The sequence below is a fragment of the Sturnus vulgaris genome, chromosome Z (genome assembly GCF_052056855.1).
Source record: "Sturnus vulgaris isolate bStuVul1 chromosome Z, bStuVul1.hap1, whole genome shotgun sequence".
NCBI lineage: Eukaryota > Metazoa > Chordata > Aves > Passeriformes > Sturnidae > Sturnus > Sturnus vulgaris.
The window spans coordinates 25,680,538-25,697,917 of NC_142283.1; the positions used below are offsets into that span (position 1 = coordinate 25,680,538).

At 38.6% G+C, this 17,380-nt stretch overlaps 1 protein-coding gene across 3 annotated transcripts in view; it reads right to left on the reverse strand.

The window, feature by feature from the left end:
- TRPM3 (transient receptor potential cation channel subfamily M member 3) overlaps window positions 1–1,564 on the reverse strand; it is a 266,083-nt gene extending 264,519 nt beyond the window's left edge. For all 3 annotated transcript variants that reach the window (XM_088156004.1, XM_088156006.1, XM_088156003.1), the window contains exon 1: window positions 1,445–1,564. In XM_088156004.1, the coding sequence (XP_088012130.1) occupies window positions 1,445–1,534 (90 nt within the window). In that variant the 5' untranslated portion in view covers window positions 1,535–1,564. The remainder of the gene's footprint in view (window positions 1–1,444) is intronic.
- Window positions 1,565–17,380: the final 15,816 nt, after the last annotated feature.

The following is a 17,380-nucleotide window of genomic DNA, read 5'->3' on the forward strand; positions in this document are numbered from 1 at the left end:
TGCATATTCTCGTGAGTGCTTCTGGGGCTGGGGGGGAAGCCTTCACAAAACAATCAACATCACTTTCTAATTTGTTGTGCATTAGTTACATATTCGTTTTTCAGAAATCTAAGTTTTATCTTTCTTTTGTTCTTTGGAGATGCTCGCAATTTACCTCCCAGCAGCCATCCATCTGGTTTGGAAATAGAAATATTTTTCAACTGCAGCCCCTTCCAGTGAGGATGTGAAAAATACCTCCTAGGACACACAGTATGGTCACTTGTGAATCATATATACAATAATTATGCGTACAACATATGTCTGCTAAGTGCAATGTCATATGCTACACTACTTCTCAGGCATGTTGCAGTAGTAAGAACTGACCTAATTTCCAAGCTACTCACAAAAAATCAAACAGTTATATCAAACATTACCATCTAATACATCTGTCAGACTAGTCATGCTTTACCTGGCTGCATATTAATTCCAAAGCCAAACTATCAAACACTATGATGAAATAAGATAAACATTATAATGAATAAAACATTTTATAAAACAAAGCCTACAGGGAAATTAGTATATTGTTTTAAATTTCATTGTACACTCCAATTAAGATGTTCCAAGAAAAAAGAACTTAACAGGTTAATGTAACCTATTTTCTTCGGTTTAATGTAACCTATTTTTCACCAAAAAGTTGATTCAAGAGATTTTCTTTTCCAGCTACAAATGCCTCTAAAACGGCTTCAGTGAGGCACATGGTAGTAATGGTACTTTGCATACTGAGAATAAGAGCCTTCCACAGAATATAATACCAAATAATTTTTTCAAACAGAAAATAATTATTTCCCAGGAAAGCACATTTAAAAACACTTTTAAAGGCACCTTCAAAACTGTGACACTTAATTTAAACAAATTTTTAAAAAATCAGAAAGTTTCACTGATGCTGTCTGCACTGCCAGTCTTTAACTGATCCTATTCCCATGTACAGCTTTTAGCAAACCAAGATAATTATTTTTCCACCCACATATTGCTCCACTTACAAGTTGGTCAGAGTGATACTGGATCTTCAGGTATTGCCTAGGGGCAGATAACCCGAAGAACAGATAGCGGAGGGCTGCTCACAAAGGAACACGCCTTAGAAACAGACACCTTCTTCATCCCTGGAAGTTCACAGCTTGATAAGACAAAGCAAATTGAAGTACAGATGATATCCACAGTCCCTTACTTCCTTTTTTACCCCTTTCACAGAGCTTTATAGGCAGACAAACACACTGAATAGAGTACAGACGCACAATATTGGTACCTTCAGGTGCTCACAAGGGGTTTTAGAGGTAGCAGGCAAGGTAATTAATAGTAAAGTTGGGACTATTTCTAAATTAACTTTCCAGAAACAGCGACCGCAGCCCTCCAGGCGGGTGCTCAGCGCAGACACGGCTCTCGAACGCAAAGCGGGCTCCCACCGTACCTTAAGGAGTCTGACAGAGGGGAGAAAGGCGGCATGGCACAGCTTCCGGATGGTCCAGTTGAGTGGCCGGGGAGCCTCGGTCTGGTTCATGACTGTCCGCAAATCCCACCGGGAGATCAGCCGCAGACCTGACAGCGCCTGCCGAGGAAGCCGCCCTCCGGGGCGCGGGCATCCCACGCTCGGCGCGTCCCGCCCGCGGTGCCGCAGGGCAGAGACTGGGCTGGGCTGGGCTGGGATGAGCTGAGCTGGGCTGGGCTGGGCTCGGCTGGGCTGGGCTGGGCTGGGCGCGGGGGGGCAGCCGCCCAGCCGCCCGCAGAGAGCAGCAGCAGCAGCAGCCGCTGCGCGGGGCCGGCGGTGTCCGCGCACACCCAAGGCGGCCAAAAGGAGCCAGGGAGGCGATCCGATCCGGCCCGGCCCGCCCGCGCGGGGCAGCGGCGCCGGCAGCGAGAGGGGCCGGCGGCAGGAATGCCAGGAGGCAGCGCCAGCGGCCGCTCCCGCCCGGCCCCGGCAGCAGCAGGGCTCGCCGCTGAGCCACCTGCCTCACTCATGCGCTTCCCTGGGCCAAAAGCAGGGCAGAAGGAAACGAATTTAAATACAGAAAGGGAGGGGTACCGGCACTTTCCTTCCCAGAACATTGCGAGGAAAGGGAAACCGGCATGAGGGGAGGTGGGGCCAAGGCTCAGACGAGAGAGACTGAGGCGGCGGTGAAATTAATTCATTCTTGATCTACCGATACAATGGCCCTAGGAAGCATTTAATTGATCTGGCATAGTATCAGTGTGCTAGTGGCAGTGGTCAGAAGCTGTACGGTAAGAGCATGAGTGCTAACATACACATCCTGGCAAAAAAAACCCTCAGACAAAGCCAAACCAATACTCAAAGCTCATTTGAATATTAAATATGTGCACTAAATAATTCTATCAAAGACATGAAAACACACGAAGTAGCATCGCTCTGGCAATTCAAGTATGGCAAAATATATTTCCATTTGGGACCATAAATGGCCTTCTCAGATAATCGAAATGTTCTTAACGGCAGCTCTCCAGCCAAAGGAAAAATACTTTTTTTTTTCTTCCGGTAGGACCTGAAGATTACCCGAAAGAAGAGTTAGGAAGTGTAAAAGAAACATTCTATAACTCAATGGGGATTTTTCATTTTACCAGTAATGACCAATTTTTACTCAGATTATGGATGAAAACACCTTCTTAAACTTTGCTGCTTCTCAGCAAAGTTAAAATCTCTCATACCTGAGGTTAGGAAATGCACATTCAATTTACTTATCTAAGATTCACTGATCTGCCATTTTCACGTTACCTTTTGATCTCCATAAAGCACATATATTTCACCTCTATTCGTAATTTACTATTAGTAGTATTGTGTCTACATCAGTAAAGCTGAATAATTGTCCAAATGAGGTGCAAAGAAATGAAGACTACTGCTTCTTTTGATCATAGGCATACCAATCAGCTCCACGGTAGCCTCTCAGGAATTGTGTAAAGGTTCTTATTCAACATCAGTGTTGGATCAAAATTCTTCTGCCCAGAATATCAAGTCCAAGAACAAAGTGCAAGACTGACTGTACACCAGAAGGGGTCTCACTTGTTCCACCCCACTGTACATGGCAAAATTATAGAACCTCAAATGTACAAGGACTAGACCATGAGTTGTCCATAGAATGGAGCAGGTAAAACACCAGGAGACATTACTTAGTGACAAAATTAGTGCAGATGAATTTCTGGTTGTGACTGAGCAGCTAGTTAAAATTATACAAATTTAAATGTGTATTGTTTGAGTTCTGAATATATTTCTTCTATGAAAGGAGGAAAAAACCCTTGCATTGATTGTGAAATTAAACTTGAGTAAGTAAATATGATTATCTGCAACTACTTTTCCAAGGCTGTATAAAGCAGACAAAATTAAACAGGTAGAAAAAATAATCCTGACTTAAGGTAGCATGCACCTTAGAAGATCATAGCATGGAAATTTTGTCCAGCTTTAACGGCAATCATATCCAATGATTAAGCTTTTGGGGTTCACAGTTAAAGAAAAGGACACAAATCAGAAACAAGAACTCAAAACACTGAAGACCATGGCTTCCCCCAATCCCCCACCCCATCAAGTAATGCTTATAACTGTTTTCTACCTTTGAAGTTCAGAAAGGCGTTTCTAGGAAAGGTACCATACTCATCATTACCTTGTCCCTTTCCCTTTGCATTAGACATCTGCTATAAAACAAAATGTTCAGTCTGTGTGCTTGGCACAAAGGAGACGGAGAAGTCATAGCATGCCACCCTTCTTTTCAGTGAGTAGAGTAATAGCTCTCTGAAGATGCTAGAGAGCTAAACACAATGAAGAAACATAACAGATAGCTTTAATAAACTAAAAATAGTGAGCCCAGTGTATCTCCTAGCTTCCACAGAGCTTCCTGTCTTTGCAATGCCTTCTTCTGCAAACAGCACCTTAGAGATGAGAGTTGTTATATGCTGCAGTGTTTAATACATATCAACCCTTATTCACATGTGATTGATGAATACATATTGGTGAAAAATTGATGAAACAATATTGGTGCCACTACAGACCCCTGGAGGACAATTCTTGTACACATGATCAAAAAATTGACCACTATCCTCTGGATATGACCATCCAGCTAACTCCTCATTCACTGACTAGTTCACCTATTAAATCCATATCTCTCAAATTTAGAGAGAAGGATGATGTGGGGACCACGTCAAAAGCCTCAATACAACTTATGTGAGAAGAAAGACATCTTCACAGTGTAGCTATAGAGCCACTTTGTCAAGGCTTCCTTGCTCTTCGACATAAGGGCTTGCACTTCCCTGCGGGATAGCAAATACCAGAAGAAATAGAACTACCCTTGCTTGCAGTGGCCACCATGGGACTACTACACAAACAGGCTGATGTGGAGGTGCTAGTTCTTCATAACACGTTTTGACCATCTCCTAGGTTTGTAGAGGAAATGGCAGGATGGCAATAGAAAAATAAATAATTCAGAAGCTCTTGTTTCAAAGTCAGTCTAACAAATCCTTCCACTGGTATAGTAAAGAAGCACAATTCACCTTAGTAACCAGTCACTTTACAGGGCTGTATGCTAGAACAAATTGAAAAGTACATCAATGAATAGAAGGCTATGCTAATAACAGCAAGAGAGTTTTTTTAACACACTCACATTTCAATTTATTTGTGTCCATCTCATGTGATTTCTTGCAAAAAACCAGAAGATAGAAACATAGGTTTATGTTAAAAGGTTTGGATAAATTATTCTTAATTTTATGCCTGCCATAACTTCTTAGGGGACACAAATTTTATTGATGCTTAACTCAACTGATAATTAAATTATAAAATTAATCCTCTGCTTCCACATCTTTTCTATTCATTGCATGCCTGAGGTGGTTTTTCTGCTGTTATCTCTGCCAAGATATTTCACAGGTCTTTTGCCACATGCTCATAATTCCCTCTTCCCGAGACACAGACACACACACTAATGTAATGTCTATCTATTTATTCAATATTAATTAAATCATTTGCTATACATGAAGACAACTCTATGATGGTTTCAAGAATATATGTAAACATCATTGTATGTAGCTATAAACCATGCCAAATCTTTTGGGAACTGACTGAAAAGCCAAAGTAAAGACTAGTCTTTTATCCCAAGTTTTATAGGGATGTGACGAATATCGAATATGATTATTCTATATGCCTACTATGCCTACTACCTTGAGATTTCCTTTAACTGATCTGCATCTGGCTTTTCCCTGGAAAAGCACCTAGCTGGGCTACCACAAGAGATCTCAGAGGTATCACAGCACACAGTACTGCAGAGAACCAGGGGAAGCAGACTTGTGAGAGAGCAGGTGAACTGGGCAGTGTAGCACACCCACTGTGCCCTTGTCAGAAGTATTTTTCTGGAGACTCTGTTTGACTGTTTCCAGTTTCAAAATACACCAGTGGAGGGGTCTCAAAGTCAGATGATGGACTGAAAATGTAAGTTTGAACAGATAGGTCACAAGGAGCCTTCAAAATTTTTTGTGGTTTCAATTCTGCAGCTACTGATGATTTGCACCACTTTACTTTCAGTTGGTCTTCAAGTATTTGTAAATCTAAAACTTGTAAACCCTTAAATATTGAAGCTGTATTTTTGAATGGTGTATTACAACTTAAATTCCTCTTTAATCGCAGGCTGAAGCCTTTTAGAGTTCATCTCTGAGGGAGGTTAAGACACATAGGCATGTAACACTTGTATTTTGGGACTAGAAATGTCCATGGTTGATTGTTACTTAGGTACAAATGCCGCATTTTAAATTGCAATCTATCTAAGTTAAAATAGAATTTCAAGTGTAGGCAAGCTGTCAGTTCTTTAACCTCTGCAGCGTATGACAGAAATAAGGACGCTCATACATTTAGATTTATATTTATGCTAAAAGTTTATTTCCATCTTAGCCATCATGTTCTTATCTGCACTGTTTAACTTCGTGTAAATACTTTCTCAGTTTTGACCTATAACATAATTTTCTTTATAATTTCCCATTCAGATATCAAATTTACTAAGTTATTGTGTTGTAGTGTTTTCTAGTCTTGATTATTTTGTTAGAGAAAATGCAGAAAAAATACAATACTTCATGAGAGAAATTCACCTTGACTGTTATGCCTTTCAATGAAGACCCCACAGAACAATTCTCTTGCACTTCTGTGCTACTCTTCACTTGACTCAGACAGATGTAGTATACAACAGTGACAACTTCCTTCCTTTGGCTCACACTGCTGCAGAACTGGAAAACAGTTTATTACCATTTGAAAGTAGCAATGAATTACAAAAAAGTCTCTAATGCCTTCTGCTGTGGGGTTACAAAAAACCCAAGATAACCAAATGATATTTTTCACAAGTACTGCATTTCTTTATACCTCACCCCCACAACTACTGCCCTTCTCCCAAAGATGCAGAACTCTAGTGAAGACACCACCTCTGTAGATGAAACCTCCTGCAACCATTTGGTTCAGATGGGTTGAGCACATTTAGTGTTTCATTACTGACCCATCTGCTTTCCTGAGTATTCCCTTTCACTACATTTTTATAATTTTCAACATGCATCAGTGCAGACAGCTAATCCTGCATTGCCTTCAGTACTTTCCCCAGCTACTTAGTTAGCTGTGTGCCACTGTTCCTACTGGTTTGAGGAACTAATCTGGCCACCAAGCCCTTATGGTGAAGGGTCTCTCTCAGTTTTCATCAGAACTGGTAAGACCACAGAGGGGCACCCTCACACTTGTGAGGAAACACACCAGTGGCTGATGGCCCAGAAGAGACACAGCAGGCATCAAGACAGAAGCACCTGTGAGGAAGACTATCAAATCAGTGTAACACAAACAGGTATAGTCCCAGCAAATAACAGGAAAAGGACTTGGCAAGGAGCTAAAATTATACTTACTACACATGTACTATGAATTAACTAACTGTATACTTGAACTTTCACTAGGAAATCCTTCACAGAAATTTCAGCCTCAATGAAAAAACAAAGCTTGACTAGAGTTGTAAGTAATTTTTTTCACACACATTTTGAGCAGCAATGTCTTCTACTAGGCAGTGAGAGGACAATTTACAGAGTTGGTGATCCTCTGCATCCCCTGAGCAATTTGTGATTTTCTTTCACAGAGTAACACAAGAAATTATTTAAGGTTGAGCTCTCAATGAAATTAAACAAATGAGATAATCTGGACAAAGATACTGCAACAAGCACTATTATTCAAAACCACATTTATCTTCTCAAATAGATACAAATTACTCCAGTGGTCTACTTCAAATACACTTTCAAACTGGTAACTTTAATTGGGTCTATTTTCAGCACTTTGTGGATTTTGTTTCAATTTATTTCTAAAGTCACATACTAAGTCTACATATATTCTTGTTATATCCTGGACTCACGAACACCTGCAATTTTACACCTACATTTTCCCTGGAACAATTATAGGCGCACCTGGACAGCAACAAATTCTGGATGGTGTTTTCCATGTAGTCTGTCGCAATTATTATATATTTGCATACAGTGTCACACTGGGAAGAAACCAAAGCTTGGGGGCTTTTAGACTGATCACTGATCAAAGCTGTAGAAAGAGTAGTCAATGCCTCTGGATACAGTAATCTAGTTTCCTAGTCAGACACAACAGATGGGTGACACAGAAAGTGCCAGATGAGAGCAACAGTAAAAAACACATCCATCGTATCAAATAAACGGTAGTCTCAGCTTGCATTTGCCTAACCACTTCCCGGGGCTGATTTTGTTTTTAAAATCCCTTTTGTTGTTATAGGATTTGGACCCTTTTCCTGCTCAGATATAAAGTATAGCATAGTTCCCTACTCAAAAGAAACCACAGAAATTAAAAAAAACTGAAACTAGATCTTCATTGTTACCTTTACATTGCATCACATTTGTTTCACAGTTTATAGACAAATTAAATCAGTCCATTTGAAAAGCCACCACTCATACACCAAAAAATCTGCCCAAAATGTGTTAATATTGATTTCAATTGTTTGCGAACATCCATACTAAGTGAACAGAAATAACAATCCCTTATTAATTCAGTTCTAAACTCTTAAACCTGACAGCAGAGTCAAACTGGAATATAAAACTGCACTGCAGAAGAATCTTTTTTTTCTTTTTTTTTTGTACAGCACAACTGTAGTACTACTCATGACAGACTAACTACTAGTTTATTTAAGGAGACAAGCTGTCCATACTTCTTCACTTCTCCAAAGAAAATACATAACTACTGGGACAGAACAGCAAAGCCCATAGGAACAGGAAAACAGAGCAAAAGAAAATGGAAGAGGATTATTTTTCTTATAAAGTATCACTCGGTTATGCAACTGGTCTCTGCAATAGCCTTTAATTACTCCATTGTGCTCATGGCTCCCCTATCACTACTGTAAAATTTCACTCATACCAATACTTAATGGACAGATTCCACTGGCAATGTAAAGCTGCTGGAAGGTTTTTCTTGACGAGTTTTCTTGGCTTACCTAGTGAGACTTAGTCAGGTCAATGTCCCCATTGTAGACTGTTCTGTAACATCCAACAGGCACAGCAGGTTTATTTTTTTCAAAGTGCTCTGATACTTGAGTCCCATAATTTGTACAATTTCACTAATTCTACTGATACTTACAAATCCTTATTAATAAGATTTTCAAATCACATGCCAAGACAATACATGTATGCTGTATTTTAGAGTCTTCAGTACTAGAATCTGAAAAATAAATTTGAGAATCAGCAACTTCCTAATGTATTAATGCCATACTCTATTTTATCAAACAATGGTTATCCTGCCAGCCTTAACAAATAACAGATTCTCTCCAGGATTGTGTGGTTTCACCTTCTCTTTCATGTTTTCTTAATATGCTAGATCAGAAATTTTGTCTCTGTGATTTCTGGCTTAGTCTCAGCAGGCAAACAAACAGATTCTTCCTGTGCTGTTGGCACTGAACTTGATGCCTCTACTGCGTTATGTATAAAGTATCTGTTATATCGAGGACACAAGTCATGAACTATTTTTCAGATTTATAACAAAGACTTTCTGATTCATCTATGGCTATGATTTACATATCATTTCACTACAGCAGTTAAGCTAATTTACATTGTCTGTTGAAACTGGACAGACATAAGCAAGTTAAAAATTCTTAGTCAGCACTTCGGATTATATTTTCATATGTGGAATTTTTAGGAAATTTTTAGTTAACAGTATTTCTATGAAAAGAACTGCACAAAGGCTAAATACAATCTGTTTTTCTACCGAAGTTCATTCAACAAGCTGGAGACATGAACATTTATGCACTCTTGGAAAAATCGTAACATTTTAGCTAATTCATAATATCTTGTGTTTATTCCATGGAAATTCTCCATTTATCCTCTTTAATGGCTTGGGGTTTGTTGTTGTTTTTTTTTGCTTTATATTACTACATACAAAGTTTCAGACCTCTGAACAAGCATTTTCTCTGTTTTCTGTTGTATCAAAATCTATAGATGTGTTAAAAGAATAATTTGTTTAGTACACTTTTGTAGGATCGACGGGGGTCTGGACGGTTGGGACTGCTGGAGAGATCTCTAAAGCCAGATCTTGGAACCTGTGGTTTATTGCAAAGGGCATGGGTAAAAAGGCCCTGCTTGGAGCTGCCAGTCACAGGTCTGAGCAGGCCTGTGAGAGCAGGAGGGCAAGAGCAAGGGAGTAAGAGGTAAGAGAGCAACGGGTAAGAGAGCAATGGGTAAGAGAGCGAGGTTCCCGTTACAATACAATAAATCTTCTTCTGTGTTGAATATTCTAATTTTCACTAACCAATATATATCCTATAGCTTTTACATACAGCCTATAAGAATCATTACATTAGCATACTGTATTACACTTTAAACCCTAAAAACTACTCTTTGGACCCCTTCTGCCAAGCTAGTAGGGTCTTCTCTAACTGTTGGACCTGTCTGCGAGCAGAGGGAATTGTTCAGTCAAGACGGGATTACTTTCAGCTGGCCATACTATTGTTTTCTCGTTGTTCAGTAACTAAGGTTTGGTATCTCAAAGATGGCTTTCATTTCAATCTCACTTACAGAGATTCTCAAAATCTTTTGCCAGGCAGTCATATTTATAAGGTTTTCCTGTTTCATCTTCCCCAACACACTTTTATGACTATGAATTACTCCCAGCAATGTATTTTTCCTTTTTAAATTATTGTGTTCTCTTCTCACTTTTTTATCAGAGGCTTATAACTTTATGTTTTACAATTACCAGCAACAGAAAATCATATATAAGGGCATTGCCTCTTGCACTACTGATGCAGCAGAGAAGAGGAAGCAAAATGGAAGATGTGATACCAGAAGATATCTGACTGGACAGCTCCATAAATTATTTAGATTATCCAGTTATATGTCATAATTATTGTATTTATTTTAACTAATATGAGAGAAAAATGCCAGCTGAATGTTGTTCAGTCCTAAAAGCACTGCTTAATCCTATGCTAGAAAAAAACCTCTAGTTTTCAAACTGGTGGTAAGCAATATATGAATTCACCTTCAGGCATACTTGGTACAAAGAGGGGGGTAACACAGGTGAGAAAAATCCCAGGGCCCTTATGAGCCATTTTGACATCCACATATACCCCCTTGTTAAAAGACATTTTGAGATAATGAAGAGGAAAAAACAGAAATGTATTCAAGTGCAATCAGAATAACCTATAATGGCCCCGGTTATATACTAAGTCTTTTTTTTTTTTTTTTTTTTTTAAATTCTACTAAAAATAAATTGTCAGACTCCTAACATATTTATAAAGAAAGCCTTCTCATGCGTGTATCCATGACAACCTAGATTTATATTTTGAGCTCTAGAAAGTTGTTACAGCACAGCTTACATAAATTACTTTGAAGAATGTAGCAAGATAAGATGGTTTGCTATCTGAGGTCTTTTATTTGGCATAATATACAATATTGAGATTATACTGAAGCATAAAGGAAAACGAAAGTATTATGTAGTGGTTTGATGCCAGTCCTGCCATTAAGTAAAACTATTTTTAATACAAGGAAAAGGTATAATCACTTTATGACAGCACTGAAAATTGAAAAAAAAAATCACTGAAGACTTAGTAATTGAATCTTAGCATATCATAATTAGGAAAGCAAAGAAACATAACAGAAATGTGAAACATATATTGCCTGAAATAAACAAAACTTGTATTTATAATAGTATGCCTCCTACTGGGGTTCCATCTGGACTGCTTTGGGCAAAAAATCTATTTTTTTCTCTCTCTCTTACCTTGGAAAAAGTACCTGCTTTCACTTGACTAAGCATTACTAAAATTGCATTTTTGTTACACTTGCTTTCTTTTTGCATTTGACTTGAGAGTTGTAGTATATTATTTATATAATAGATTAACATAGCAGGCAGTTTCCAAGTATAGCATGGAAACAATAGGAACATAGTTCATGAGATTTTTCCAAAATAAATATCGGTAACTATGCTTAGCATTTTGTTGTCAAATAAATGCATTACCTACTTTGGAAAGAGATTTTGAGGGAAGAGAAATACACTCACTTCATTAACTGTTCAGTATACTGCTAAGAATCCAAGTGGTATTAACAACTACAGCCTCTATGACCTTTTATTTTCTGAGCAGAGCCTACTGCTTTAGATGGCAAGCTGGGAAAGCAAAAAAAAAAAGCAGACAAATTCAAAACAGAGCCTTTCCATGCTAAGGGATATGTTCTTGACCTCAGAGATGCAATGGTTGGGTGACACACCACTAGACAGCCTGGCACTTTGTGAATTCCTTATTTCCAGGCACACATCAGCATCTTGGGGGTTCAAGTCATGGGGGATCTCCAGTGGAGAGGTATCTAGCTGAGGGTTACCCAACAAGATTAAAGTGAAATCCAACACCTCCATAAAATGCAGCAGCACAAGTTTCTTGTGAAAGCCCATGACTACAACCCAGACATTATATGCACCTTGTGAATTCTTATGGTGATACACCCTGAGATTAGCTCAGTTGGTTAAAGTGTGATGCTAAAACCACCAAGGTTTCTATAGGCCTCTTTTTGTAAGAGTTAGACTTCATGAACCTTGTGGATGACTTCCAACTCATCACATTCTGTGATTCCGTGACAGAAAAATAACAGAAATTAAGCTGGTACGGGGATGGCACAGGTTCTGCAGCACATGCTCCCAGCTGGTCGGCTGTGGTCTTCTCTGGCTCTTGTCTCCTTCCTAATTTCCTGATAGATGGAAAATAATTACTCTATGACTCCATTTTCTTGCCTGGAACAATGGCAACATAATGTTCAATATAATGGTCCTGAGGGTTGGAACCTTTGCTCTTTTTCTTAACTGTATTAGGGCAACTTGAGGGCTAATTTTCTGCATAAGCCAAATTTAGTTTTAGTCACTTGTATAAATATTTCTAGGCTCAGCTCTTGCAATTTAGAAATACTGCCAGAGCCTTAGGTAGTCAAATATAATACTTTTATGGGATGTATTTCATAACAAAACATCATTACAAACATACAAACCTTTCACTCAAATTATTTTTCTTTCATATTACAAAACATTATTCCCTACAGTGTAGTATTATGTTTTATGTAATGAAATGTCATTTATACCAACCAAAACCTTCCAACCTAACTAACACAGCAAAAATTTGAGTCTGCCTTCAGTTTCTTTCAGTTCTCCATGAAAAGTAAAAAATGTGCGGTAAAAGAAATTCCTTAATCAAGACCCAGCGTGAATAATATCTTCTGATATTTTGTTACAATAATGTGAAAATAAGTACGATTCCGTGATAAGTAACAGAAGGTGCTTGAGTGATTGATTTACCAGAAAATGGTATTATATTTTAACTAGAAATCTTGGTACTGCAGCTACTTTGTATATGTACAAGATGATCTCAAGTCTGATATCCTGTGCTGCCCCACCACAACTGAAGCAGACACCTGTGCCTAAAAGGAAAAGTTCATCCTTTCTAAAAAGCCTGGAAAAAAACATAAAGAGAGGCATCACAAAGGCCATATTTGAACATAACCGTATTTGAATTTGTTATTAGTCAGCTACAGTCAAGTGGTAAGTAAATTTACAGTAGTAAAAAGGTTACACTGTATGCTGTATGTTTGGCAGTTTTAGAACATGGTAATTCAACTTCCATTATTCATATTCTCAATGGTAGGTTTATGATAACTGAATAAACAATCTAGTCCTCTGATAGCCAGTAGTTTTCCATGGAAATTAATTTTTGGCCCGTTAAATGTATTACCTAACATATGCCCATCAAGCAGCACAATTGATGTATAAAGTTTTTATGCAGACAGCAATGGCTCAAGGGCCATAATGTATAAATACTTATGAGAGTTAAAAGCAAGAACAGATGCCATGCCATGCAAGTGTGATGCTACATAAAGTTCTGTGAAATTTAAATGCATTAATTGAAATTATTAAGCAAGGTTATTTGATGTGTTTCCTCTAGTGTTGATTAGAGAGTATCAAGCAATTATACATTGAGAACAGGAAAATCAGTGTTTTGCACCAATATCAAAATACTAAGAAGTTATAACAGCTATATCTCTTGTCTATAGTTATCCTCTACACTGCAAATGAAGAGCTTTTCCTTTGTACTGTTTCAATGATAAGAAAAAATTACCTTGAAAGTTACAATTTTTCAAAGACCACTTCGAAATATAATCCCTGTCTAACAGTTTTTACAAAGCAGCCTTAAACAATGCCACATGATAAGAGCTGGTCACAATGAAATGTAAAATAGAATTAAGTGCTATTTGTAGAAATTTCAGAGCCCAGTTTTCTTCTTAGGTGCTGCTTTTCCCTGTTCATCCCAGTTAGAAAGACTAACTTAGTAAAGTTATATCTGGCTCTACTTGAAATAGTTGCTTACTTACCACTATTCAACTCCAATTAAAGATGGAAGAAGACCTTTTGCAAATAACACTGTGGAAAAATGACCAGGTTTGGAAATTATGGGGGGAAATACAGTTGCTCCTCCCAGGTGGAATGCAGTCAGCGTACTCGACCTCCCAGACACAACACAATCTTTGGGGTCTAAATCTTTGGAGAGTGGAGTGGACACAGCACAGCCAGGCTCTGTCAGAACCTAGAGAAGAGGGAACTCAGTGTCCTGTGCAGCTGACAGCCCTGCCAGCAGCCTAAAGCAGAGAGAGGTGAAGGGAGATTCCTGCTCTGGAATCAGCAGCTGTGGGGAAAATCACTGCCTCAGGTCCCCATCCCAAGGTTATCTCAGTACTGTCCCGAGATCTCTGCCCCAGGGTACCACCACCCCTCACTGGGTAAGATGTTTGACAGCCAGCAATGGGCAGAGATGTGGAGATGCAGGGAGGGGATCCTGAACCCTCTCTGACCCACTGAACTGCCCGTGAGGGGCCCCACAACAGGATCTGACAGACTGGTCAGGCACAAGGGCCCAGGCTCTCCTGGGGCACTGACAGACAATCACATATTGGGGTTGAGTAAATCTCCCCTTTCTCCTGACAGTAGCAGTGCCTACATTACCTTTTATTTCTTAGCATTTAGGAGGACTTTCAGGAGGATATTCAGGACTTTTTAGGAGGATATTGCTAAATCATAAAACTGCTTTTGAAGAATCAATAAGCATACATTTCAATATATGGGGAACTATACAAAATTAACATATATAGTTACACTTGACAAGCATAAAATCTTAAATGGGATAGCTTAATTTCTTAAAGAAAAATCCATATGCCTGATTAATTGGTCAAGTTTTTTATATTTTTTAAATTTTCCCAGTCAATAATAATTAAAAAAAAAGTCTTCAAATTTTTTTGCCTTTTTACAAGTGCATGTTGTGATAGGACAAGGGCAAATGGTTTTAAACTGAATGAAGGTAGGTTTAGATAAGATATTAGGAGCAAATTCTTTACTAAGAGAATGGTGAGGCTCTAAAGCAGGTGGCACAGAAAACTGTGAATGTCCCATCCCTGAAAATGTTTAAGGCCATGTTGGATGTGGCTCTGAGTAACCTGGTCTAGTGAACAGTATCACTGCCCATGGGAAGTAACTGATCATGAAGGTCCCTCATGGAATAATTTCTGTCATGATTTTTGGATAAACATTCATTCTCCAAAATGCTCACTTACTGTATAACTGAACAGTAATTGAGTGCACTGAGTATACAGGCATAGAGCAGGGCCAGCAGGTTTCCCAGAACTCCCTCCAGGTAATTCTCACCATGCCATCAGACAACTCTCTCTGCCCTTGCATGTACATCCTATCAGTGCCCATGAACTTGTGTGTCCAATATATTTAAATGTTTCCTAATTTGATCCCCATCTGCTAAGGTAGTTCTTCTGGACTTTTCTGAACTCTTCCCCTAATCTTTGTGGCTACGAATTCTTTATAGCAAGACTTACCAGTAAAAACTAAAGCAAAGAAAACAGCGAATTTTTCCTAGCTCCTCTATCATCACATTCTATGCCCTGTTCACTAATGGGCCCATACTTTTTCTCTTCTTCCTTTTTGCAGATATATCCATAAAAGCTTTTCTTGTTACCTTTCAATTTCTTCACCAGATTCAACTCTAAATGGACTTCTTCTTTCCTAATTCTATCCCTACATGCTCAGAGTGTGTCTCAGAATTTTTCCTGGACTACCTGACCCTACTTTTGCCTCTTACAAACTTCTTTTTTTGTGTCTTTGTCAGAAACAACTTGTTCATTTATGTTATCTTTGCTTAATTCTGTCATCAAGTTGTCATCAGAGCTCTCCAGAAACCTCCTGGATCACTCATGCTTTCTATGCTGCCTCTCCAGCACATATCAATGTGTTTTGTGTCTCTCCTGAGGAGAGACAATGCCTATGAACATGAGTTTTCCACTCAAGTTTGAAGGAAACTAAATGATAAGGTCTAGTGTTGAAGAACAAATCTGTTCCTATAGATGAAGATGACAGTTTTTACAGAGGGGAACCGAGTGTTTTCACACCTTCAGAATCTGTAGAGGAATACTTGAAGATAAACATGCACTCCTTAGCTCACAGAAATAGCATCTGAGTCCTGGAGTAGTTTGCCTCCTGCCTCTTGCCATTGCAGGACCATAAGCTCTAAGATGAGATAGAGTCAGGTGCATTCACACAAATGAAGCCCTGGTTGATCTGCAAATGTTGCAAATGTTGCAAACGTTTTGCAACTGGTAGACTTTACACAAAGTCTATTTCAACTCTTGAAGTACTCTGCACAGGAATATTTTTGGGTTTGGCTTGATTTGGTTTGGATTTTAGTAACTCCAAGTATTTAAAGAGTATGTTTAGAAAATTAAGAATGGTCAAATTTTTGACAGTGGCACTTTATTGGCTGTAAATTTATTCATGCAAGCTTTTCATCCTGAAAATTAACTAAGTTCATCAACTTCAAATTCAAATTTTTAAATGCCCTAATTATCTCGTGTCCCTTTTCTTTAAAATGTGGACTTGTACATAAGATATGAATGACTGCTTCGCACTGCAACTGCATGCCACAGGTAGGGAAAGGAAATTAATCTACTAAATAAATTACTTTCCATAATCCTTATAATTGGAAGATAAACAGCATATAAAGATTTACTCAAGACAGGAATAGTTACAATAGAGACGCAAGAGATTGCTGTGAAATGTACAAGTAACTGCACATCAGAACTTCTACTTATGCCTCACATACGAGGTCCGCAAACCTTCTCCTGGAAGACCTTGATTAAAAAACGATCATTGCAGCCATGCTAAGAGCTTTCATAGATTTCAATATCAGAGACTGCTGTGGTTTATTAAATAGTAATCATGTAATAAAGACCAGGAGGATTATATGTGCTTTGACTTTTTTGAGGAGAGGAATGAAGATAAATAAATCTAAGTGGAAGTCTGTAAGCTTACCAATTAAGTACTAGTTTAATAAAAATGTGGTGAAAAATAATATTGATGATTTCATTCACATCAGAGCCCTAGCTAACTTTTTATAATGGTAGAGTTTGTAATTCTCAAATAGTCACTGAGGGTGCCTTGTAAAAAGTGGTAGTTTGCCTTATATATGTTGTATATACATATATATTGAATGTTTTAAAAGAAGCAAAAGGTATTCATACTGAAAGAGAAACCCTAGAACTAACCAGTTATGGAATTATCTTTGAAGTCTGCAAATTATATTTGGGGTCTGGAATTATGTTTGGGGTCTTGGGAGTTACAGACCGGTCCTGGTGTATAAACTGTACCTCTCATCAGCAAATGTCATTCCTACACCATTCCCTATGCCAGTACAGCCTGTCTGTCACAGCTGCCAGAGCATGTGCTCTCAAGGACCTGCGTGAGCACTCTGTGCCTGCTTACAAGATGCCTTCACCCACTATAATCTTGCAGGCCTGATTCACACTTCCATTTTAGCTC